We start from the raw sequence: 26,469 nt of genomic DNA, 5'->3' as shown, positions 1-26,469 counted from the left end.
ACCAGCGAGTTCCACTGCCATGGCCCCAGGGTAGCAGTGGCAGGGCTCCCGCGGTGATTTAAAGAACTCCAGGCTCCAGCCACTGTGGGGAGCCCAGGCCCTTTAAATCGCCAGCAAGCCCTGCTGCCGCAGTTCCGGGGTAGCGGCGACAGGGCTCCAGCAGGATTTAAAGGGCCCGGGACTCCTCGCAGCAGCCGGAGCCCTGGGCCCTTTAAAGTGCCATCTGAGCCCCATTGCCGCAGCCCGGGGTAGCAGTGGCAGGGCTCCAGTGGTGATTTAAAGGGTTCCCCACAGCCCCGCTGCTACTGCGCTATACGTAAGCCCGCGTTATATTGGGTCGCGTTATAGCAGGGTAGAGGTGTATATGTTTTTCTAAATAATACTGTATCCTGAGGACAATAATGCATGAAGCATCATTCTATTCTTTTAGGAAATTATAAAAGAAAGTTGTAGAATCTATATGGGAATTGCTAAAGAATCCCTTTAAAGCCACAGGTGTACACACTCCCATACAAACCATAAAATTTGCAGGTGGAATCAGGAGCAGGTGTAGTATGAAAAATTACTGAAATCAGCTATATAAGTCAACTATTCCCTTTTATTTTCCACCCTTCGTTTTCTTTTTAAATTTCTTGTGTGATATTAACCTCACTCAGCTTGACTTTCTTTTTCCAAATGATTTTTTTGTCCAAATAAGCAACTGTACCTTGACATCTAAACACTGACGGGAAGCTGTATAATTACTTTCTGTTTACTGTAACATGGGTGCGTTTCTGTGATTTGAAAGGTATTTTTAGGAATTTTTATGCTACAGATTTTATAACCTTGCCCTTCAGCTAATATATAATAATCTCCAACCACAAAATCTACTTTTGATCCTATTCTTGTTTGACGATTCCATGCTTAACTATAACTACAGTTTGACACATCAGGAAATAAGTGGCTTAAGAGTTCTCTCAGCAACTAGACAAAATTTTCAATAGTACAATCAAAAAAGAAATTTAAGCTAGGTCTTGCACACACTTCCACAGTTGGTAAACATCAGAAAATCTGAATTGTAACATATTGCCTTACCTCTATATCTATAACTTTTTCAGAAGGGTTATCTATAAGAAATCGTGCTAGCGTCCCAGGTGTGGTCCTGTAAGTTAAAATTACAGAGTTTTTGGAATCCTGACACCACTGTATAAAGAGATCTCTTGAAAACCCACATTCCAAATCAGGCTGGCTGGCAAGCACGACTTTTGGGCTAGGTACTCGAGCCAAGTCAGAAAGACCATGACATAATGAGAGATGGCGGAATTGAAATGGATTGTTCCTCTTGTCTTCAAAACACCTCATCAGTTTGTCACTCATCCATTCAACCTAAGGGTGGTATTGGAAAAAAGGGTTAAGTCATCTGTAAGATTTTTACATGGTACTTTGTAATAACTAAAACTGATGTACAAACTCGATACTTGTACCTGACAACATTAAAAAATGCTCTTCTAGAGATTCTCAAGTTGACGGGTGCAGTATGCACACACATCAAATCAGTTTCTTTACCAATACCTCTCTGTGGGCAATCACATATCATGTATATAAATTAAATATTCTTTATCATACCTGCAACCTAGGCTAAAAGATCATGTGGTACAATGAAAATGGATTTCCCTATCTATCAAATCATACTACTGGCAGTATTCTGGTTGCATATTACTTGATGGAGGGAATTTAGATCATGAGTGCCCACACTGGAATAGGGAAGTCAGATCAGTAACACAGAAATTTTTCTTCCTGTTAAACAGAACTACATGTCTTTGGATAAGCCTACTGTTATCAAGCAACATTAAGAATGAAAATAATTAGCCCCTTCATAATTGTATTTTAATATCAGAACACACCTGTGATTTAGAAAACTCCACTACATTGTAGCTGACATTATTTAGAAGTGCTAAAGAATAGACTCCTAATCCTGCATCTTTTGTTCTCCAAATCTGATCAAGAAGTTGGGCAAGTTCCAGAACTCTGCCTGCTGTATCCACGGCTATTAACACATTTCCATCACCTCGCAACGTCTCCAAGACATTGGCTGGAGTGGGATGGGAGGGGAGAAATAAAAATAAATAAATAAAATAAAGTAGCTGCACACTGAACCACAATTAGAAGAGGAGAAAGATTTTTATTTTCTCTACCAAACATCAACTATAATCAGAGGAAAAGTTTTCAACTAGCAATAATCACACCTCAGATTAACTTCATTGGTTATGATACTGCCACTGCGCAAAGTTACTCAAAGATTAACTGACAATAAGCAGCACTGAAAAAATCTCAGCTTCAAAGAGATATTGATGCACAATTCCCATTTTGGGAGCTGTGCCCCTCTTATACAGCTTTCAAAGGCTCAGCCTTAATATTTAATAGTAATTCTTTTTTTAAACCCATTTTAATGATTTTTTTTAAATGAAGTACAAAGAACTATTGAAATTTAGTTCCTTATCTCACAGGAACAGATCAGCTCAGGCTAGATCAAAACATCAAGTCTTTGAATCAATTTTAGCAAGCATGACTCAATCACTTTTTATCTGAAAATATGTTTATTCACAGGATCACTAGTTAGAAAAAAATAAAAATAAATCAGAAAATTAAAAGAAAATTTTCATGTATATTACATTTGTTATAGAAGTTTACAACTCAATTGAAAAACACATATTTTCCATTACTACTGCTTTAACATACTTAACAGTTGTTCATCTCTTTGCTTCCGTCTGGGTTGTACGTATGTAGCATTAAAGGAATCTGTGATAAGCAGCGAAGGCCTGCTCAGCATTTCCAGAGAACATCCATTTAAATGGCTGAAGAAAAAGAAGTTAGGCCACACAAGTTCAGTTTTTGTATTGCTAACGAACGACAAGGCAAAAAAAGTCATAAGATAGTTCTCAATGTGATAGTTTTCAATGTGCAGAACTGGCATTCCCCATTATTTGGCAAATTTTCTATTAGATTCTTACTGTCTTCTAACAACAACAACAACCACCACCACCTTGAAAAAACCCCTCTATCATAGGAATCAGATGATATTTCTTAGGAGAAAATGTACTAGAACATGGATGATCTGGCTTCATAACCATGTACTTATGCCATGTTTAGAAAGAACAGTTTTTTGTTAGGCCAAAAGCATGGGCACTTCATGCTGCTTTCATTTTCTACCTGCCATGCTTTTCCTCCCCTGAAACTTCTCACCACCCCTTAAATTTTGTTTAAGACAAACCCCAAATAACTTATGTTTTAAATCTGCAAACTTCTTCCACTTTGATTTTATTCTCGTCTCCATTTGTCCCTTTAACACATTTTAATTTGAAACAAAATCTTCCTAAAGCAACACAGAATATAATCTCTCTTTTCTGCGGGAGTGGGAGGGGAAAGAGAGAAGAGACTTGCTCTCTTCTCTTTTTAAAGGATCTCAAACATTTCCACAATAATCTAAATATAATTATTTCCTCATTTTAAGCACCAAGTCACCTATGTACTTTTTTTCATTTTCTAAGAAATGTCTGTCCCATTCGACTTATTCTTGAATTACTTCTATATGAGACCAGCTGCGAATACTCCTACAAGCAAAAATTGCCCTGTAATCACATTTTGATCAAAGGAGAAAATGAACACTGCAATTTCCCACAAATATGAATCTAAGATTCAAACCCTCCTTCTCCCCCACATCCCCACCCCTGAAGTCTTTGGTATCTGCATTTTGTACCTATATTATTATGCAACATTTATGTCTGTCCCAACTCCCAGCGCATCTGCAGTCTTGATTACAGGTTGGATCTTATATTGGCATTCAGGGGCTCATTAGCATGGTTGTTTTTCCCTTGATAAAAGGGACAGTTATTTATCATTGTCTTATTCTTCGTAGAAGATTGCTTCTTTTTATTTTTATTATAAAAGACACTATTTATATTTTTATACTCCTTTTTCAACTGGAAGGAGAGATTTCCTCTCCTCTTCCCAGTTGTAGCACTGGACATTTTCTGTTTCAAATTTTACAATTAAATTGAAAACAGGACTTGATAACAAGGGAAGTGAGACCTTACTGCTCTGTTGTACATAGCCACCAACAAACCCAGCTATCTGAGTTGAAGTGAAGTTGGTAATCTTAATATTTCATGCCAGTGCAAGTATTTATCAGGCACTGTTAAATTACATCGCAATACTAACTGAAATCTGGGGGGAAAAGAAAAAAAAAGATTTGCTGTGTTGTACATACATCTCCCTCTTGTGGTTGAAGTCAACAGCATAAACAATTTCTTCTTCTCCATCTTTGACAATCTTCCAAATTGTACCTCCTATCATGTGACCAGCCGGCAGTGGTGTAATAGAAAGACCATGTCCTTTCCCTATAGGAACAATACTGTAACCTCTCAATATTTCAGATATAGCATGCCTATTACAATACATTATCCCAACCACAGGGCAGTTTGAAATAAACCACTAACCCATAGTTACTACTGAGGGAGGTCAGAAGTCATTATTCCCTCCAGCCTGACTACTAACAACAGTGTAAGGTTCCAGTATTCCCTGTGATTAGGGATTCTTCCCCATTTGGCCTCCGGAAAACAGAGAGCTAGGAAAGGTACACCAATCTCAGGTTAAGTGTGTTCCAGCTGGGCTGCACTGTCCAAGAGGAAAACAGGAGGAAAAGAAACACATAACTGGCAGCACTTTTTGCCAGTTATTCTATGAACATAACATACAAACTACACTGGTGAAATGCAGTCATCTCTGGGGTAGAGAGTGGCTGCATTTAACCATATAGCAATATTACAGAGCTAATGGCAAGTGAACAGCAAGCTTTAAATTAAAGTTTCTAGGAAATTACAGAAGGTGCATGTAGTTACACAGATTAAAATCAGCCAGACCATGAGGGCACACAGTAATCTCTTATGAAAAACATCAAGAAATGTGTTTCTAGTGTTCCACAGTATAGGCAATATACCACTTATCTGCATGGAAATACTCTTAGAATTGATGACAACACACAAGTGTGGTCATGCAGCAGTAGAGGGAAAGGTGGAGCATAACTTAGTCTGTGACCAGCACAAACATTCTAATCTTAGAAGTGTCCAGCATGCACTCTCTGAACTCATTTACATTACAAATATGACAAGTCAGGAGGCCCAGTTATAAGACAGTTCAAACTTTACATGTCTTCTCATTGGTTTAGTTAGTGTGGATAGGACTTCACTTTGGCCCAATAAATGTGTTAATGCCTTAAACCAGTGGCTCTCAACCTTTCCAGACTACTGTACCCCTTTCAGGAGCCTGATTTGTCTTGTGTATCCCCAAGTTTCACCTCAGTTAAAAACTACTTGCTTACAAAATCAGACATAAAAATACAGAAGTGTCACATAATGTGTCACACTATTACTGAAAAATTGCTCTCTAATTTTTACCATATAATTATAAAATAAATCAATTGGATATAAATATTGTACTTACAATTCAGTGCATTGGATATACAGCAGTATAAACAAGCCATTTTTTGAAATTTTAGTTTGTACTGACTTCTCTAATGCTTTTTATGTGGCCTGTTGTAAAATTCGGCAAATATCTAGATGAGCTGATGTGCCCCCGGAAGACCTCTGCATACCACCATGGGTAGGCATACCCCTGGTGGGAACCACTCCCTTAGACTACTATAATTTGAGCAGAAATCTCCAACACTCCTGTCCATTTCCTGAAGAACTTGCTTTTCTGTTTTTACTTGTGCTCCTTTTCACTTGGGGAAAATATGTAAGCAACTGTCAACGTTGCCTTCAATTAGCTAGCAACAAGATGTATTTTAGAGATGTGGAAGGTATCAGAAAAATAAAGATGAGAAATAAAACATAGGATAAGACAGTCAAATTCAATCCAGCATAACCCTTACTAACTTCAATGGGAGTTGGGCCTTCTTCTGAAATGTAATCATTGGGGCAGATCCTCAGCTGGGGGTGGAGCTATGACAGCTTACACCAATGAGGATCTGTCACTTTGTGCTGCTACTGATCCACTTCTAGTGAGTCAGAAGACCTATGCCATGTACTCTCCTCAAAAAAGCAAACTCCAGTTCAAAATGAAAATGCACAGTAAATCCATTAAAAGACAAGTCATCTTCCGCATCTTTTGCTGTGTTTTTACCTTTCAAGTTCACAATCTGAGAGAACTTGAGCTGCTGTATTTTATCAAAAGCTGCATCTACATCATCCAATGTAAAGAGAGTGAAATCTTCTGTATTGTGGCGAGACTAGCATAAAAAGGAAACAAAGGAAAACATATTAAAAAGTCCGAAAATCATCTTCTATGTAACAGTTTAATAAATTAAATACATGTGAAAATGAGAAATAAAACATACCTGATACAGATCATACATAAACATTTGTCCCATTTTATATACAGGAATGGTTGCATAAATAGCACAATTTAAACCCATTTTTCCAACTGCATAGGGGAGAGCACCAAGATGTAGAGGATCAGGGTGAGAAAGTAGCACTGCATCAACCTGGTGTACATATCTAGGAGGAAAAAGTGAAAAAAATTACTGAAAAAACAAAAAAGACTATGTGTAGTAACATCAAGTGCAAAACTTCCAAGCAGAAAAAAAATCACTCAATTTATCCCCAACAGAATGGGAACTTTGAACTAAGGAAAAGTTTTAATAACTGTTATAAAAAATAAAGATTAAGGATAAAATTTTAAGACGCTCTGAAGTGACTTAGAAGCCTAAGTGCCCAAGTCATTTTTCAAACTGGGACTTAGGATCCCAAGTCACTTAGAGTAAACGTTTCAAAGTGCCTAATTTCCTAATTTGGCAAACTCCAAACTCACAGGAATTGCATTACTACTATTTCAGACAAGTGATAAATAGTAAGATAAGGGATTAAAATATTTCCAAATTGAAACAGCTTGAATCCAGTATTCAAACAGATTTAATATGCAATTTCCCTTAGCTTTTCACAAAACTAGTTTTCCAAAGTTCTTTGAAAACTATACACAGTTAATTATTTATGACGGTTTGGTTGGCTCTGGAACATGAAAACTTCTAGCTGTACCATGCCAACCTGACATTTTAATGTAATATTTTCTTTCTCCTCCAGAATGATTATGCTTGTTTAGTGCTTATTTGTACTACAATTATAAATCATAAAACATGACATGACTTAATATATCTGCTACTTAATTGAATGGCTAACACTATCAAAAGATTTTAAGAAACATTACATTTATTAATTGTGAAATTAAATTAGCCTAGGACTCAGGGCCCAATTCTACAGCCTTTACTCATTTGAATAATCCCATTTAAAAAACCTGAATAAAGGCTACAGAATCAAGTCCCAAATCTGTAAAAGCCAAATTAAAAAAATATCTATTTAAAGAAAGAGGAAAAGGTCAAATGTAAGTATTTCAAACAACAGTAAGTGGCTGGATTGTTTTTAAAAAAGTAAGAAAATGAATTATTTGACCTACTGGCTAAACATTTTATAAGAACAGACATCTCGAACAACAGACAAGCAAAAAAAATGTATTAGCTGAAATGCTAACAGCATGTATATTGCACATATCTGAGAAGCATGTAGCAGGAAAGCCCTTTTCCTGAACAGTAACTGTCTGGTTCAAGAAACTTTTCAAAATATTGAAGGTCATATTGCAATTATTGTATCATAATATATAGCTGAAAGATTTTAATGTGTGATGATGCTATGAATAGTGATTAAAATTGGCACTGTGACGATTTCATGTTCTTTCAGGAACTTCCATATTTAGACCCTCATCTTGTAATCACCGGGAGTACAGGATGACCCCTTTCTGCACATGCACAGAGCCATCATTGAATTAAATGGGGTTCAGTGCAAGAGCCCACCTGCTCAGTTTAAAACACAGATTTTTTTTTTCCTGACAGCCCAAACACCCAATAGCAGGTGAGCATCAAACTGTTTTCTTTCTGGCTTATACATGATCAGCAGTTAAGATTCTACTATTTGTATTTAGTTAATTCTGTTGATAATTAAGGTTACGTTTTAGACATAGGTATTTTTAGTAAAATTCACTGCCTGTGACCTGTCCATAACTTTTACTAAAAATATCTGTAACTAAAACTTGGGAGGGGAGCCATGGGCGGTCCAGGGGGACTGCGGGTCCTGGTGGAAGTGGCTCAGGACCCCTGCTGGTGCTCAGGGGTGAAGTGGGGAGGGTTGGCAGGGCCTCTCTATCCGGTTCCACGTCCCTGCAGCTCTTAGGCAGCGCAAGGGCACAAGCACTGGCTGCCACAGCTCCCATTGGCCAGGAACTGCAGCCAATGCGAGCTGTGGGGGCGGGAACTGTGGGTACAGGCAGCGCGGAGCCAGTTCCCCCACCCCTGACCCCTGGCCACCTGGGAGCTGCAGGGCCATACCAGTGGGAGCCCCCTACCCTGAGGTAAGCGCCCCCTAAACCCCCAACGCTCTGCCCCTAGTCCTGAGCGCCCTCCCTCACACCCAAACTGTTGTTGCTGGCCCAGGGACTGCCCACTTTGGGTAGCCCCTGAGCCAGATCCAGCCACTGCAGAAGTCATGGAATCCATGGCCTCCCTGACAGACTCACAGCCTTATTGATAATACACAGGCCAGAACTGAGCCAAGCTAAGTATCTCATAGCAGTATATAATGGATCTGCAGGGCTATTAGATAAAAAAAAATCATATTTATGTAATTAATGCAAGCTGATATAACTCAGAATATACACAGAGCAGATCTATTTATTAAGGTTTTAGAAGACTGATTTTTCCTATCATATATGCAATTTTAAATAGAAAACAAAAATTTTGGATTTTCATTCTACATCATGAGCATAAAATATCATGCTTTAAAACATGCAGTAATGTGTTTTCAAGGCTTTTATTAGAAAAACAAACAAAGGATAAGCAATTACTTACTTCCTTAGAGAATCAATGATATCCATTGAAAAATTCTCATCCCAGCCACAGTCCAATAAAAAACGAAACTCGTCTACCTGCAGCAGATAGCAGAGAGCAGATTCCTCCTGCACCCCTGAGAGCGTAGTCAACTTGATAATCGAGGTCATTTTGCTGTCCAAATGTCTGTTTACCAAAACAACTATTTTAAAAAGAAAAAAAAATGTAAACACCTAATTCAAAAGAAGTTTGTATTTAGATATTTAGACCAACCGTTATTTTATTATTTGTGTAAACATATGCAAATCAGTAATAATTTTGTATTATTATTATTACTAGATAATAATACCTCATTATCAATTACCAGAAATTCTATTGACGCTGTTATTTGAGCTGCTATATTTTAAATACAAAGACAGAAAACAACCTCTTATTGTTCTTAAATTGGGATTGTTTTCAGACACTTCCCCAAAACCTAGCAAATTTTGTGGATGTCAATCAAAAATGTTGCAAGTCAATGTATGGCAACTTCCTATTTAAAAGGGATTGTTCATTAAAAGAAAGCTGGATGGAGACAGACATACACAAGCTTCCACTGAAAATGAAGAGAAAGGCAGATTGATAAAGAAACAGAAAAAGCCTGAGAAACTAGATCATAAAAGTGTAGGACTGGAACGGACTTCAATAGGTCATCTAGTCCAGTTCCCTGCACTCAAGGAAGGACTAAGTAATAACTAGACCATTCCTGACAGGTAATTGTCTAATCCAGTGGTTCTCAAACTTCATTGCACCTCGACTCCCTTCTGACAACAAAAATTACTACACAACCCTGGGCGGGTGGGGGGAAGAGGGGGCAGCCAGAGTCCTGACACCTCATGGAGGGAGACTGTAACTTGAGTCTTGCAGTACAACGCCCAGCAAGAGAACTAGATAAATTCATGGAGGTTAAGTCCAATAATGGCTATTAGCCAGGATGGGTAAGGAATGGTATTCTTAGCCTCTGTTTGTCAGAGGGTGGAGATGGATGGCAGGAGACAGATCACTTGATCACTGCCTGTTAGGTTCACACCCTCTGGGGCACCTGGCATTGGCCACTGTCGGGAGACAGGATGCTGGGCTGGATGGACCCTTGGTCTGACCCAATATGGCCATTCTTATGTTCTTAAGTCTAACACCAGCAATGGCGACCCCATTAAAACAGGGTCACAACCCAGTTTGAGAACCACTGGACCTATTTTTAAAAACTTCAAAAACAAAGATTCCACAACCTCCCTAAGCAATTTGTTTCCGTGCTTAACTACCCTGACAGTAAGTTTTTCCTAATGTCCAACCTAAACCACCCCTGCAGCAATTTAAGCCCATTGCTTCTTGTACTATCCTCAGAGTTTAATGAGAACAATTTTTCTCCCTCGTCCTTGTAACAAACTTTTATGTCCCCTCTCCCCCCATCATCTCTTCTCCAAACTAAACAAACCCAATTTTTCAGTCTTTCCTCATAGGTTATGTTTTCTAGACCTTTAATCATTTTTGTTGATCTCTTCTGGACTTTCTCCAGTTTGTCCACATCTTTCCTGAAATGCGGCACCTGGCACTGGACACAATACTCCAGTTGAGGCCATATCAGGATGGAGTAGAGTGGAAGAATTACTTCTTGTGTCTTGCTTACAACACTCCTGCTAATACAACCCAGAGTGACATCCACATTTTTTGCAACAGTGTTAAATGGTTGACTTATATTTAGTTTGTGATCCACTTATAATCTCCAAATCCCTTTCCATAGTACTTCTTCCTAAGCAGTCATTTCATATTTTGTATGTGTGTAATTAATTGTTCCTTCCTAAATGGAGTATTTTGCATTTGTCCTTACTGAATTTCATCCTATTTACTTCCTACCATTTCTCCAGTTTGTCCAGATCATTTTGAATTTTACAGTAGAACCTCAGATTTATGAACATCTTGGGAGTGGAGGTTGTTCGTAACTCTGAACAAACCATGGCTGTTCTTGCGAAAGTTTACAATTAAAATTTATTATGCAGAAGAAAAATGCTGCTTTTAACCATCTTAATGTAAATGAATCAAGCACAGAAAGAGTACCTTACTTGCTGGGGGGGGAGGGGGGGGGTGAGGAATGCCTCTGCTGCTGCCTGTCTGCATACTTCCAGTTCCAAATGAGATGTGTAGTTGACCGCTCAGTTTGTAACTCTGGTGGTCATAACTCTGAGGTTCTACTGCAATCCTACCCTTCAAAGCACTTGCAACCCCTCCCATCTTGATATCAACCACAAACTTTACAAGTGCTCTCTCTATGCCATTATCTAAATCATTTATGAAGATATCGAACAGAACTGGGACCAGGACTGATTCTGCAGGACCCCACTAGATATGCCCTTCGAGCTTCATTGAGAACCACTGATGATTACTCTCTGGGAATTGTTTTCTAACAAGCCGTGAAGCCAACTTATAGTAGCTCCAGTTAGGTTATATTTCCCTAGTTTGTTTATGAGAAGGTCATGCGAGATAGTATCAAAAACCTTACTAATGTCAAGATATATCACATCTTACTCTTGAGGAAATTCTGCACCAAAAAATTAAAAATTCCGCACATATTTTAAAATTCTGCATATTTTGTCAATAAATGTAGAGGCTCTAACATGGCAGTGGGGAGCACTTGCCACTGGCTGCATGGAGGTGGGATATCACCTTGCAGCACGCCCCCAGAAACAGACTCAGCAGTGATACTCCTCCCGATCCTCATACAGCAAAAGGGCTTTGCCTGTCCCACAAACAGCCTAGGGTCATGCCCCTCCACACCAGATAAACCAAGACAGCAAGGGAGAGGGGCATCCTCTCTCACACATACCCACTGGTTCCCAATCCAGGTGTGGGGCAGGCAGGCTCAGACCTGCAGGACTCAAGTATGGAGGGGGGATCCAAAGGTGGGGTGAGAGACTTCTATGTGGGACAAGCTGGATGTGGGGGATCAGTAGGGCATTTCCTAGCCTCTGTTTGCCAGAAGCTGGGAATGGGCAACAGGGGATGCATCGTTTGATTAATATCTGTTCTGTTCATTCCCTCTGAAGCACCTTGGCCAATATTAAAAGACAGATTCTGGGCTAGATGGACCTTTGGTCTGACCCAGTATGGCCATTCTTATGGTCTGAGTGTGAAAGGGGAGGGGGGTAACTAGATGCACAGGGGCTCATTGTGGGGGTTCCCAGGGCAGGGGGAATGGGACTCCGCAGAGGGCTCCAGGTGAAGATGGCTGGGGCTCAGCACAGAGATGTGGGGGAGATGGGAATCAGAAGAGAGGGTGTGGGAAGTTCAGCGAGAGGGTCCAGGTGCTGGGGCAGGAGTTCAGGTGCAGCTGATTGGGTCTCTGTGAGTTGGGGGTCCAGGTACAGAGCTTGTTATGGTTGTCCAGGGAGGAGTTCACTGGGGTGGAGGTTCAAGTGTGGGGGCTCAACAGGGGCTGGTAAGCCAGATGCAGGGGGAGGAGCTCGGCCAGGTGGAGGTTCAGGCACAAGGAAGGTAAGGCTCAGTAGGTGTAGGTATGGAGAGATCTGGATGCAGAGGCATTGGGTGGACAGGGGAGCAGGTCCCCATACACTGACCCCACCTCACATGGCTGAAAGAATGATGGGGCAGGAAGTGGGAATGCGAAGCTTCCTGCAGCCAGGAGAGGTTTCTGATCCAGCTGCAGCCACTACTTGCAAAGGAAGAGGAAGTTCTGTCCTCCCCAGCCGAGCCTGGCACAGGGTAGGAGCCACCAGCCGGGCATCCCCCCCCACAGTGATTTACCTGTCCGCTGGCTCCTCCCGGCACCCGAAACGACATGCCCGTGCTGCTGGGAAGGGGCCCATGACCACTCTTGCGACTTCCCTTTGCTTCCCCCTCAGAAGTCATATTTCTACAGGGAAGCAATGAAATCTGCAGAGGCCATGAATTCTGCATGCAGTGGTGCAGAATTCCTCCAGGAGTAAACATCTACCCTTTTCCCCCATTCACAAGGCTTGTTACTAAGGCTATTGATTAACTGCAGTTAACTCACATGATAAACTCAAAAATTAATCACAATTAACCACAGTTTTAATCACATTGTTAAACAACAGAATACCAATTGAAATTTATTAAAAAATTTTGGATGTTTCTCTACATTTTCAAATATATTGATTTTAACTACAAAACAGAATACAAAGTGTACAGTGCTCACTTTATATTATTACAAATATTTGCACTGTAAAAATGATAAAGACATAGTATTTTTCAGTTCACCTCATACAAGTACTGTCGTACAATCTCTTTTTTCTGAAACAACATAAATAGAATTTTTTTTGGTTACATAACTGCACTAAAAAACAAAATATTTCAAAACTTTAGAGCCTACAAGTCCACTTGGTGCTACTTTTTGTTCAGCCAATCGCTAAGAAACAAGTTCATCAACATTTACAAAAGATAATGCTACCTACTTCTTATTTACAATGTCACCAGAAAATGAGAACAGGTATTTGCATGTGACTTTTGTAGCCCGCACTGCAACGTATTTACGCACCAGATATGCTAAACATTTGTGTGCCCCTTCATGCTTTGGCAGCCATGCCAGAGGATATGCTTCCATGTTGATGATGCTCGTTAATAAAATGCACTCAGAGGGATGAGGTGTGGAGCATGCTTACAGAAGTCTTAAAAGAGCAACATTCTGATGTGGAAACTACCAGAAACCCAAACCACAAAAGTGTGTTGTGTGTCTGTGGCATTTGACTTCAGATAATGAGAGAAAACATGAACGTGTCAGTCCCCATGCGTTGGAGGTTATTGAGCAGAACTTTTCACACCATGGAAGCATGTCCCCTTGAATGGGCTGAAGCATGAAGGACATATGAATCTTTAGTGCATCTCGCATGTAAATATCTTGTAAGGACCAGCTACAAACAGTGCTATAAGAACACTGTTCTCAGTTTCATATGACATTTGTGAACAGAGCAGAAGCATTATCTCCTGAAATGTAAACCAAACTTCGCTCGTATGAGCGATTGGCTGAACAAGATATTAGGAAACTGAGTGGACTTATAGGCTCTAAAAGTTTTGTGATGTTCTGTTTTTGAGTGCAGTTATTTTTTTGTACATATTTGGTAAGTTCAACTTCATGATAAGAGATTTCACTCAGTCTTGATAGGGAATCGAAAAATAACTATTTTCTTGTTTTTTTCAGTGCAAATATTTGTAATAAAAATAAATATAAAGTGAGCACTGTACACTTTGTATTGTTGTTATTAATTGAAATCAATATATTTTTAAAATGTAGAAAACATCAAAAAGATTGAAATAAATGATATTTTCTATTTTTGTTTAATCACACAATCGCAATTTTTATTTTATTTATTTATTTTTACAGGATTTGTCTTGTCAAATCCATGTTGACTTATATCACCTTATCATCTAGATTTGGGTACTGAAGTTAAGCTGACTAGGTTTATATTCCCCATTTTATAAGACTGGCACTTACATTTGCTCTTGCCAGTCCTGGAATTCTCTTCCATTTCATGAGCTTTTCAAAGAATAAACTGCTTAAGCTCAGATATTCTTCAGTCAGCTCCTCCAGTATTTCAGGATGTATTTCCTCAGGCCCTCCGACTGAAGATATCTAATTGTTAAAGAAATTTTTAATGTGTTCATTCCCTATTTTAGTCTCAGGTCACCTCATTTTCACTGGTGTTCCACTAGTTAGATATCAAAAGCTTTACTGATCTTTTTTGGGAAAATGATAAACAAATAAAATCATTTAGCACTTCTGCCCTTTCGACATTTTCTTTTATTGTGGTTCCCCCCCCCCCGCCCATGATTTAGTAATGAGCCTACCCTGTCATTGGTCTTCCGCTTGCTTCTAATGTTTTTGTAAAATGTTTTCTTGTTACCTTTCATGTCTCTAGCTAGTTTACTCTCATTTTGTTCCTTGGCCTAATTGTGTCCCTACCTGTTTTTTTAAAAATATTCATTCTTTTTAATTTGACCTAATTAGCATTTTTATAGGACTCTCTTTTGAGTTTCAGATCATTGAAGATTTCCTGGTTAGGCCATGGTGGTCTCTTGCCATAGTTATCTTTCCTATGCAGGACAGTTTGCTCGGACCCTTAATAATGTCTCTTTACAAAACTTGCTAACTCTCTCAAACTGTTTTTGCTCTTAGACTTGCTTCCAATGGGATCTTACCTATCAATTCCCTGAGTTTGCTAATGTCTGTCTTCTTGAAATCCATTATCGTTATTATGCTGTTTTCCCTCCTACCATTCCTTAAAATCATGAACTGACCATTTCATAATGGTCACTACAATCATGGCAGTTTTTTAAAATATAACTTTTAAGAAGTATAATGAAAACAGTGAGTCACACTTTGGCCTCCTTTTTCTGAAAATTGGGCATATTTAGTCTGGAGAAAAGGAAACACAGGGGACCTGAAAATAGTCGTCAAATATGGTAAGTGTTGTTATTGAGAGGACTATGCTCAACTGGTCTCCATGTCCACTGAAGGCAGGACAAGAAGTAAAGGGCTTAATCTGCAGCAAGAAAAAAACAGAGTTAGATATTAAAAAAATATTTTCTTCCTCTAACGGTAGTTAAGTGCTCTTCCCAGGAAACTTATAAAACACCTCTCTTTGGAGGAATTTAAAAACAGGCTGGACACATACCAGGCAGGGATGGTCTAGGTTTACTTGCCATGGGGCTAAACTAAAGGACCTACCAAGATCCCTTACAGCCACATGTCTAGGATTTTGTGATTGCCAGAAGGCTAGAGGTCTCCCCAAAGGAAATGCAATGCTAGGAGGACACACACAGAGCTGGTGCATGACTCCTCCACTCACTGTCCCCTTCCCCACTCTGTGAGAAGCGACTCCCACTCCCGTCTCTCTCTGGAGGTGGCCCCCGCTCGCTCGAGGGTCTCCTGCCCCCAACTCGCTGCCGCTCGCCCCCGCCCGCTCGAGGGTCTCCTGCCCCCAACTCGCTCTCGCTCACCCCCGCTCTCCAGCGCTCCCGGGGAGGAGGGTCCCAATCCCAAGACATCCCGGGGATGGGGAAGCCCCTCTCCCCGCTTTCACTGACGAGAGGGGACGCTTAGAGAAGTCCCCCCACCCAGACCAGTCCCTCGGGCCTCATGCGCTGGGACGGAAAGCCTCCTTGCTCGCCAGGGGCCACTGTGCAGATCGCTGTATCAGGCTCTTCCCAGGGACATGGGCGGAGCGAGGCACCCCAGCACCTACCTCACCACCAGCCCTACGCCGCTGCCCCAGCCCCCTAAACCCACTGGGGACAGCACAGGGAGGGACCCCGGCCGCCTCCTCAGTCAGACCCCATGTCTTCCGCAGCCGCCGCCATTTTGAACTGAGATGGGGAGGCGGGGCTCGGGAGTCTGGCGTAGGAGAAAGCGAAAGGGGAATGGACTGTACCATTGGCAGCCCGGGGGAGCGCAGAGCGGGACACTCGGGCCTCGCATCCGCCTTAGTTACGAGAGCTGGGCCATAGAGGCTCATAAGGGCGACGGCGTGGAACTTCGAAATAAACGCTCCCAGGGTGAAGCTAACCCTTCCCCCCTTCACAGCTAATGGTCTGTCCTGCCAGGCTGGTGGCTTGTCCAGAAGTAGCAGCTTGCGTAGCCCCAGTTGCCCTTGGGCTCGGAGCAGGCGGCAGTAGGTCTAGGCCCGGCAGCGGGTGGCAGGTGAGCGGGGCCTGTGGGTGAGGAGGCTCCCGGGGACTGCACGTTTGCTTTGTGCTAGTCGCTGGCCGTGGCGCCTTCTTGGCTGGGAACACAGCTCCGGCGCGCGGGGTGGGCCGGGCCGGGCCGGGCCAGGCCAGTGGCTGTTAGTGCGTTGTGCGAGGGGGCTCCAGCAATAATACTGGGCCCGTGTGTGGAGTGGCTCTCTCCCTCGGATCGTGTGGTACCTACACCGTAATGCTACTGGGAGCAGTCGGGGCCCTGTGCTAGGTGCTGTAGAGGTTGAGTGGCGGACGCCTAAGTTCCAGAGTGATGGACAAACCAGGATAAATTAGGCAGCGGAACACTTAACTTGCTTGTGGGGCCTGATCTGGTAAGTGTGTTCGGATCTCATCTACCGGACTGGGCCTTATAGACAAGCTCACACAATGGCCAGAGGTGGGGAGGAGCTGTCATAATTTTTAGCCCAGTGGTTAGGTTACTCATCTGTGAGGTGGGAGACCACTGGTACAACTTCCTCCTCTGCCTGAAGGGGAGAAGGAACATGAACAGGATCTGCCACTTCTCAGGTGAGCTGAGTATGCTACTGGAGTATGGTATATTCTGTTGTGGGCCTCTGTCAGTCTCTCTGATTGAAGATGTTCCACTGTGTGTAAATAAATAAATGTCACTGAAGCAGGGGGACAGGATCATGGATCTTCTACCTCTGTGGTGAGTGCGCTAACCACCAGACTACAGAGTCATTCTCACACAGGCACATTCTATCTCTTCTCCCCCTGCCCTCTTTGTGATCTCCCCCGATGCTGAAACTGTTGCACTGTGAATAGTAATGAAAGAATTATTGGACCAGAGAGAGAGCAAGAACAAGCATGAGAATGACTTTGTGGCCTTTTGGCTAGAGTATTCACCTGGGAGGGGGGAGACCCAGGGTATGTCTACACTGGAAACTTCAAAGCGCTGCCACGGAAATGCTCCTGTGGCAGCACTTTGAAGTATGAGTGTGGTCAAGCGTGAGCTCCTGCTAACTGTGCTCCCCATGCTCAGAGCCTATCTACACTAGCGCTTTAAAGTGCTTGGACTTGCTGTGCTCAGGAGGGCGATTTTTCACACCCTTGAGCCAACAAGTTAGAGTGCTATAAAATTTGTGTCGACAAGCTCCCAGAATTCAATTTCCCTGCTCCAATGACTGTTTAAAATATTTAGCCACAGTGGAACAGCTTCAACAGGAAAGACTGAGGGAGCCTCGAATTACAATAGCTCAGAGCCCAATAGCTAGGGCACTCAATTAAGAGATGGAAGATCCCTGTTCAATTCACATATTTCCCTCAAGTGGAGGGGGGACTTGAACTTGGGGTCTCCACGTCTCAGGTGAGTACCTGACCATTGGGCTAAAGGTTATGACGGAGCTTCTCCTCTCATAACCCTCTGTCCTCTCCGTTCATTCTGTCCCTTCCCTGCTCCTCCCCCCACCATCTTCTTGCAAAAGTGGTATAGGTATCTGCCTCCAAGATAGCATTTGCAGCTGAGAATCCCAATCAGAGGGGTACACATTCCTGCAGTCCAGACTTAGGTGCCTAGGTCTGAGAGAGTGGTATACCTGAGAGAGGGGCATGCTTCCTGTTGGCTATCTTAGGCAAAAAACGTCCTGGCATACTGCATTTTGTGAATTCCAGTTTTAGGCACCTATCTCTGCTCTTAGTCTTTCATTGTATAGGGTACCAAACCCAGGTTTTGTGAATCCTGTTGATTTTCTAGGTGCCTACATTTCTTTGTTAATCTAGCCTAGCATGCCCAGTTCTTTCAGTTTTTTCATGTCTTTCACCCCTGTTAATGTATACCAGAGTGGTAGTAGCCTTTTTCACAACAGCATCATACTGTTGACTCATATTCAATTTGTGATCCACTAAAACCCCCAGATCCTCTTTTACAGTACTGCTGCTTAGCCATTTATTCCCCATTTTGTATTTATGCATGATTTTTCTTTCCGAAGTGTAGATTTGCGGTTGTCTTTATTTAATTTCATCTTATTGATTTCAGACCAATTCTTGAAAGCATCAAGATCATTTGAATTCTTATCCTGTCCTTCAAAGTGCTTGCAGCCCCTCCCTGCTTGGTGTCATATGCAAATTTTATAAGAATATTCTGCGCTCAATTATTCAAGTTATTAATGAAAATATTGAGTAGTACTAAACCAATGACAGATCCCTTCAGGTCACCATCTGATAGGTCTTCCCAGTTTGACAGTGAACCATTGATAACTACTCTTTGAGGATGGCCTTTCAACCAGTTGTGCACCTACCTTACAGTAATTGCCTCTAGACTTATAGATGAATACTGTGAAAATTCCTGCTTTATAAATATCAGAGGGGTAGCCGTGTTAGTCTGGATCTGTAAAAGCAGCAAAGTGTCCTGTGGCACCTTATAGACTAACAAGTTTTGGAGCATGAGCTTTCATGGGCGAATACCCACTTCGTCGGATGCATCTTTGCTGCTTTTGCTTTATAAATGTTCGTTGAGAACAGGTATTATATTTTACAACAAGGCAGACTCCTCATAAATGGTGCATTATTAGGATGATTTTTAGTGAGGGACTTTTGCCATAATTTTAAATGCAAATACTCAGCCTATCATCACCTTGAAATAGTTTATTAATTGGGTTGCATTCCTATTCCCTTAGGGCAAAATTCTACTGTCAGTACTGCAAGTTCAATCTAGATTCCAGTATCTGGCTGTTCCCAGGAATTCTGTGTGGACCTGAGAGCAGCATTTTTCTCTTGTTAAAATATGTGCTGGCCTTCAGATGTTCATGATTGCATAGAGAAAATTCCAGTACGGGAGGTTATATGTACTAGGTATATGCAGTAGTTTCTATATTAATATTTTTGTCTACTCTGACCCCCGCCCCATTTTTTTTTTCGTTTAGCAATCATGGTGAATTTTGTCCAAGCTGTGCGTGACTACTGGGTCCATATTTTGTGTCCCATGGGATTTGTTATTGGATGCTATCTGGACAGAAGGAATGATGAAAAACTATCAGCTTTCAGAAACAAGAGCATGTTATTTAAAAGGTTAGTTTATGACACAACCTTTTAACAAAATAATCTGTCTGAAAGGCCTAATTCTGCTCCGATTGAAGTGATGTGAGTTTTGATATTGACTTCAAAGGAAGCAGGATCTTGCCTTATAGGTCCTGTCCTGCAAAATGTTGGCACCTCAAGTGAGGTAATCATTGTTCTCAACTGCCATTTAAACTAGTTGGAGTTAAGAAATCTTGCAATCTTTCCCCATGTGAATGTCATAAGAGTGGCCATACTGGGTCAGACCAATGGTCCATCTAGCCCAGTATCCTGTCTTATGACAGTGGCCACTGCCATACGGTTCAGTGGGAATGAACAGAACAGGGCAATGATTCATCCCCTGTTTTCCAGTCCCAGCTTCTGGCAGTTAGTTGTTTAGGGACACCCAGAGCAAGGTTTTCTGTCAAAGAGTTCCCCAAGGTGACCTCATTGTGTGAAGGAATACTTCCTTATGTTTGTTTTAAACATGTTGCCTATTAATTTCATTGGGTGACCCATGGTTCTTGTGTTATGTCAAGGGTTAAATAACACTTCCTTATTCAGTTTCTCCACACCATTAATCATTTTATCATCTCCCCCTTTAGTTGTCTCTTTCGCAAGTTTAACAGTCACAGTCTTTTTCATCTCTTAGTATGAAAGCTGTTCCATACCCTTATCAATTTCGTTGCCCTTCTCTATACCTTTTCAATTCTAATATATCTTTTTTGAGATAGGGTGATCAGAACTACACTTAGTACTAATGATGTGAGCAAACCATGGATTTGTATAGTGACATTATGATATTTTCTGTCTTCTTATCTATCTCTTTCCTGATGATTTCTAACATTCTGTTAGCTTTTGTGACCACTGCTGCACACTGAGCAGATGTTTTTCAGACAATTATCCACGATGATTCCATGATCTCTTTTAGTGGTGGTAACTAATTTAGACTCCATCGCTTCGTATGTTTAGTTGGACTTACATTTTCCAAAGTGCATTACTTTGCAGTAGGGCTGTCAAGCGATTAAAAAAAATTAATTGTGCGATTAATCGGAGTGTTAATAATAGAATACCATTTAGTTAAATATTTTTTAATGTCTTTCTACATTTTCAAATATATTGATTTCAGTTACAACACAGAATACAAAGTGTAGAGCGCTCACTTTATATTTATTTTTGATTACAAGTATTTGCACTGTAAAAAAAACAACTGTTCACTCAATACAAGTACTGTAGTGCAATCTCTGTATCATGAAAGTTGAACTTACAAATGTAGAAGTATGTAAAAAAAAAAAAAAAAAGAAATAAGTATTCAAAAATAAGACAATGTAAAATTTTTGAGCCTGCAAATCCGCTCAGTCCTACTTTTTGTTCAACCAATTGCTCAGACAAACAAGATTGTTTACATTTGAAGGTGATAATGCTGCCCGCTTCTTATTTACAGTGTCACCTGAAAGTGGGAACATACATTCTCATGGCACTGTTGTAGCCGGTGTTGCAAGATATTTATGTGCCAGATGCACTAAAGATTCATATGTCCCTTCATGCTTTAACACCATTCCAGAGGACATATATTCATGCTAATGACAGGTTCTGCTCAATCTCTCTCCAAAGCAGTGCATACTGATGCATGTTCATTTTCAATATCTGAGTCGGATACCACCAGCAGAAGGTTGATTTTCTTTTTGGTGCTTCGGGTTCTGTAGTTTCTGCATTAAAGTGTTGCTCTTTTAAGACTTCTGAAAGCATGCTCCACCCTTTGTCCCTCTCAAATTTTGGAAGGCATTTCAGATTCTTATACCTTGGGTTGAGTGCTGTAGCTATCTTTAGAAATCTCACATTGGTACCTTCTTTGCATTTTGTCAGATCTGCTGTGAAAGTGTTCTTAAAATGAACAACATGTGCTGGGCACAGCTGCCAAATTTCACACGGTAAATAAGCACCTGATTTTCACAATAAGCCAAAAATCAAGCTAATCTCCTTTCAAAACGAGGCCAAAACAAGCCAGTCTCTAAGAACCTCAACACTCTGTGACTAGATCCCCGAGCGTGCAGTCTGGGACTGTGGTGGGCCTGCTGTGCACCCCTGACTCTTCTCTTCCCCTCCACCCCCCGCCGCTTACCCCTGCTTGCCAGGAGCTGATCAAAAAAAAGAATCAACAAGCTACAAGCCAAAAACTAGCAAACAAGGAACTCTTAAGCCAATTAAGCGAAAAACAGGCCCAATTTCTGTGATGGTGTTTTTTTTCATGGGTTTGGCATGTCTGGTGCTGGGTCATCTTCTGAGACTCCTATAACATGAAATATATGGCACAATGCGGGTAAAACAGAGCAGGGGAGATACAGATCTCCACAAAGGTCAGTCACAAATTTAATTAACACATTATTTTTTTATGAGTGTCATCAGCATGGAAGCAAGTCCTCTGCAATGATGGCCAAAGCATGAAGGGGCATACAAATGTTTAGCATATCTGGCATGTAAATACTTTGCAGTGCCGGCTACGAAAGTGCCATGCAAATGCCTGTTCTCACTTTCTGGTGACATTGTAAATAAGAAGAGGCAGCGTTATCGCTCATAAATGTAAACAAACTTGTTTGTCTTAGCAATTGGCTGAACAAGAAGTAGGACTGAGTGGACCTCTAGGCTCTGAAGTTTTACATTGCTTTGTTTTTGAGTGCAGTTATGTAACAAAAAAAGAAATCTACATTTGTAAATTGCACTTTCATGATAAAGATATTGCACTACAGTACTTGTATGAGGTGAATTGAAAAAATACTATTTCTTTTGTTTATCATTTTTGCAGTGCAAATATTTGTAATAAAAATATACACTTTGATATCAATTACAACACATAATACAATATATATGAAAATGTAGAAAAACATCAAAAATATGTAATACATTTCAACTGGTATTCTATTGTTTAGCAGTGCAATTAAAACTGCAATTAATCGGTATTTTTTTAATCATAATATTTTTTGAGTTAATTGCATGAGTTAACTGCAATTGACAGCTCTACTTTGCAGTTATTAATACTGAATTTCATCTGTCATTTTGTTCCCCAGTGACAGAGATCCATTTGTCACTTAAATAAGTCCAAAGCTGACTACAATCTTGAGTAATTTTGTATCATCTGCAAATGTTGCCATCTCACTGTTCATCCCCTTTTCCAGATCATTTATGAATATGTTGAACAGCACAGGTCCCAGTCTATGTTCTCTGTAAGCTGTGCAGCCGTGCAGCAGTCTCTCAAGGGCTGCGCAAACAGGCAGGGAGAGTCGTCCCTCACACGGCCCGGTGCAGCCCCGCCGGAGCTGCCAGGGAAAGGAGCCCTGCGCACAGCCCAGCCCCTGAACCCCTCCTGCATCCCTCATCCCCAGTCCCACCGCAGAGCACACACCCACAGCCAGATCCTCCATCCCCGCACAGCCCTACTCTCTGCCTCAGCCCTGAGCTCCCTCCCGAACACATCATCACTGCCCCCACCCCAGAGACCGCATCCCCAGCCAGAGTCCTCACCCTCCCCATACCCCAACCCTCTGCCCCAGCCCTGAGCCCTCTCTCATGTTCCAAACCCCTTGGTCCCACCCTCACCGCATGCATTTTGTTAGCACTAATATGAAGGTGATGTCACATACCACCTCCATATTGGTGCACATAACAAAATTCATTCCGCATATGGACATAAAAAATTAGTGGGAACACTGGTACCAGTACAGATCCTTCAGGGATCCTGCTTTTTCTCTCTCTCCATTGTGAAAACCGTCCACTTATGCCTAGCCTTTATTTCCTATCTTTTATTCAATTACTGATCCATGAGAGAACCTTCACTTTATCCTGTGACTGCTGACTTTGCTTGAGATCCTTTGGTTTGAGTCCTTGTCCAAGGCTTTCTTCTGTGTCAACTGGTTCACCCTTGTCCATGTGCTTGTTGACATCCTCAAAGAATTCTAATAGATTGGTGAGGCATGATTTCCTTTTACAAAAGCTGTGTTGACTCTTTCCCAATAATTCTGTTCTTTACTGTAGTTTCAACCAATTTGCCTGGTACTGAAGTCCCATTGAGTTTGTTGGGAACAACACCTACATAAGGGATTGGCTCCTAATTCCATCATTTGTTTTCAGACTAAAAGGGGCAGGGAGTGCTCAAGATGCACCTTAGACAAGTTGCTGGAAAGCAACTGAACAACTATTTTATGGGTGTCTTTGTCATGCTCCTAAAGTATCTACTTCAAGCCCTCATTAGCCATACTTGATAACTAAGGCCACAGTTGTCCAGTGAGCTCAACTCCAATGTGAGTGGACCCTGCCATGAAGTCCCATTTTAGTCAATAGAGAGAGGTTGCTGCAGAATCTTCTCCACGGTGCTAATTGGGGGGGGAGGGGCTAATGTGGAAGGGAGTCAAGAGTATCATAAGGAAACTACACAGAAAAAAGCAATCCTAACTTTTAAGAAGAGGGGAAGGAAGGAGAAGACCAGTTATTCAAATAATAAAATTTTTGATTAACGGTTACAAAAGAAGTCAAGGATATTAATTATTCTTAAAAGTTAATATAGAAATCCAGATCTGTTACAAAATACCTCACAATTAAGCTAGTGAAACACTAACTTAAATCTATAAACAGTAATGTAGATTACAGTCTGTAAAAGTCCTGTGCACTACCTAATTTTACTATCCTCATTTTTTTTTCCCCTCCACACAGGGAATTGAAACCTGGTGAAGAAGTTACCTGGAGATAAAAGCTGTCTGTGAAATGGGAAATGCTTCCATGTAATTAAATTAGCGTGTATAACAAGTGGATGATGGCTTTGTCACTGTGTCATCTGTGGAACAGGAACCATGTTTTTACACCTGATACACTTCATTCCTAGTATTAAAAAAAATAAAGCCACTGAAAAGTGTAGTTTAGTTCTGCCAATTTAATTCCCTGTTCTTCATTTCCATTTTGCAGGACGATTTAATCATATGACTAATAAATATCCTGTTCAGAAATGTTGTTTCTAAAAAGTCTTGCTCCTAAGGAAAAAACATACACAATAAGCAGAAAAACTATGTAAAAGGCACTCACATTTAAAACAAATGAACAAAAAACCCCTCCAAGGCTAGGACAGGTCTCTTTGTATTTTAATTGAGTAAAATGGGGAAAGAAAAAAAAGAGCATTCACAAAGAAATGGAAATTAATTTGCCTTTTAAAAAAAAACTGCTGGTTTAGTTATAACAAAGTGTATGTGTTTGCCTAAATCATTATAAAGTAAAGAGACCTGTTGGTCTTCTACCTTATTGTTCTCATGTAGGCATTCTGAGCAGTTCAGAGGGTGCAGCCATCACTTGGGCACAGGTGCTTTTGTCCTATGGCAGGTTGCAAATTCTGGGCATGGCTAGGTGTTTGCCATTCACCAAGCATAAAGTGGAGCAGCCTTTGGAACTGCTGTAATTTATGGAAACTTCTGGAAACCATTTATGGGCCATGCCACAGCCCGTTCTTTGCACCAAGGCCTGTAAGGGATAGGGGCATTATGTTAGATCATAAGCGGCTGGAGCCAAGGACTGCAGGATATTTGGTTCTATATTTCTACTGTGCCTACCTCAACAGGATACTCATTGGCGATGGGCCTCCTTGGTGCTACAGCAATAAAAGTAATTAACAACTCTATGCTGTTAAAGGAATTCCCTGTGCTGAGGAAATTTTTGGCTTTGTGGGAGGAGTTCCAGCTGCTTTCCAGACCTCTATGATTGTGGTGTGGTGTAAAGGTGCTTAAAACACAGCCTTGAATTCAGTCATAAAGTTTAACCGATTTTTCGCAGTGGTTGCTCTCCTTCAGAACATGAAAGGGTCACCCCTCAAACCAGCAGCTTTCCATAAATCTGCATATTGGGTTCAATACCTCCCAGACTGTCTGCTATAAAAAGCCTTTGGTTTCCCCAACTGCTGCTGTTCCACAATCCTCAATGGTTTTCAATGAATTTTGGTATCAGTATTAACTTACACCAAGATCCCTGTGGTGCTGAATTTAGAATGATGCTATAGAAAGCACTGGAGGTGAGACTTTTTAGTCATAATGCAGTGGTGTCAGTACTTCCCACTTCTATTTCTCCTCCTAAATGATGACAGAGCCAGAATAGGATAGTAATCAGAATGTATTGCCTCCTTGAAAGCCCATAATTTGCCACACATGAAGTGGTAGACTACTGGGACAGCTCATCTGGAAAGAGGAAAACTCCAAATTAAGCACCTACTGTTAGGACATGCTCCTTTGAAAGAGCAATTTTTCTATACTCTAGAAATGTCATCCACCTAAACAATGTTCTGATGGATTTGTAGCATAAATTACATGCGCTAGCCAACAGTTCATCCTAGGACTGATAGTTAATGTGTTCGGGCTATTCCCATCATTCTAGTGAGTATCTGAGTGCCTTAGTGTTCAGATATTACAGTGATGGGCAATACAGGTATAAGACGAAACGGGTAATTTTATCTTTGCTGGTTGATTCTTTCTCCCTTTTCCTATTTACTGAGGATGAGCATGACCAGATTTGTTCTGTCTCAGTAAACTTTTTGGGAAAGGAGTTGTACCTTCCTCATGTTTGGCAAGAGCCTAACAGATTTCTGATGCTACTGCAATCTTTAAAAATGTATCTTCTTTTTTCTCTTTTGCTCCATTCTAGCCCCACACTCCTGCTGGGTCCCCTCCCCTCCAAATTCTTTGAGTTCTACTTTCCCCTCCCTCTTTTTCCTCCCTTGCCTTCAATATCAATATTTTATGTACCAATGTGTCTATGACTGGCTGTTGCCTATG

General features: G+C 41.1%; 2 protein-coding genes and 1 non-coding gene across 5 annotated transcripts in view; 1 reads left to right on the top strand and 2 right to left on the bottom strand.

The window, feature by feature from the left end:
- Positions 1–16,297, bottom strand: part of CPSF2 (cleavage and polyadenylation specific factor 2) — a 28,463-nt gene extending 12,166 nt beyond the window's left edge. The window contains exons 1-9 of one of the 2 annotated variants that reach the window (XM_032777372.2): positions 16,162–16,297; positions 15,358–15,459; positions 8,930–9,110; positions 6,374–6,533; positions 6,160–6,265; positions 4,247–4,376; positions 2,719–2,834; positions 1,884–2,071; positions 1,075–1,365 (exon numbers count right to left, since the gene is read on the bottom strand). In XM_032777372.2, coding sequence (XP_032633263.1) covers positions 1,075–1,365; positions 1,884–2,071; positions 2,719–2,834; positions 4,247–4,376; positions 6,160–6,265; positions 6,374–6,533; positions 8,930–9,078 — 1,140 coding nt within the window. In that variant the 5' untranslated portion in view covers positions 9,079–9,110; positions 15,358–15,459; positions 16,162–16,297. The remainder of the gene's footprint in view (positions 1–1,074; positions 1,366–1,883; positions 2,072–2,718; positions 2,835–4,246; positions 4,377–6,159; positions 6,266–6,373; positions 6,534–8,929; positions 9,111–15,357; positions 15,460–16,161) is intronic. The other variant, XM_032777363.2, reaches the window with a different exon arrangement.
- On the bottom strand, positions 2,136–2,270 carry LOC116823118 (U4 spliceosomal RNA). Its single transcript, XR_004373338.1, has one exon. It is a non-coding gene; the product is annotated as a U4 spliceosomal RNA (small nuclear RNA).
- A 212-nt stretch (positions 16,298–16,509) lies between the features above and the next one.
- On the top strand, positions 16,510–24,471 carry NDUFB1 (NADH:ubiquinone oxidoreductase subunit B1). Of its 2 annotated transcripts, none has more exons than XM_032777380.2 (3): positions 16,510–16,616; positions 19,537–19,681; positions 24,374–24,471. In XM_032777380.2, exons 2-3 carry the CDS (start codon positions 19,542–19,544, stop codon positions 24,408–24,410), a joined length of 177 nt encoding a protein of 58 aa, XP_032633271.1. In that variant the 5' UTR covers positions 16,510–16,616; positions 19,537–19,541; the 3' UTR covers positions 24,411–24,471. The 2 variants fall into 2 exon arrangements, with proteins under 2 accessions (XP_032633271.1, XP_032633281.1); XM_032777390.2 differs by lacking the exon at positions 16,510–16,616 and adding an exon at positions 16,898–16,986.
- The last annotated feature ends 1,998 nt before the right edge of the window (positions 24,472–26,469 follow it).

The sequence above is a fragment of the Chelonoidis abingdonii genome, chromosome 4, assembly GCF_003597395.2.
Source record: "Chelonoidis abingdonii isolate Lonesome George chromosome 4, CheloAbing_2.0, whole genome shotgun sequence".
In the NCBI taxonomy this organism is placed as follows: Eukaryota; Metazoa; Chordata; order Testudines; family Testudinidae; genus Chelonoidis; species Chelonoidis abingdonii.
This window is presented reverse-complemented; position numbering and strand designations above follow the sequence as displayed.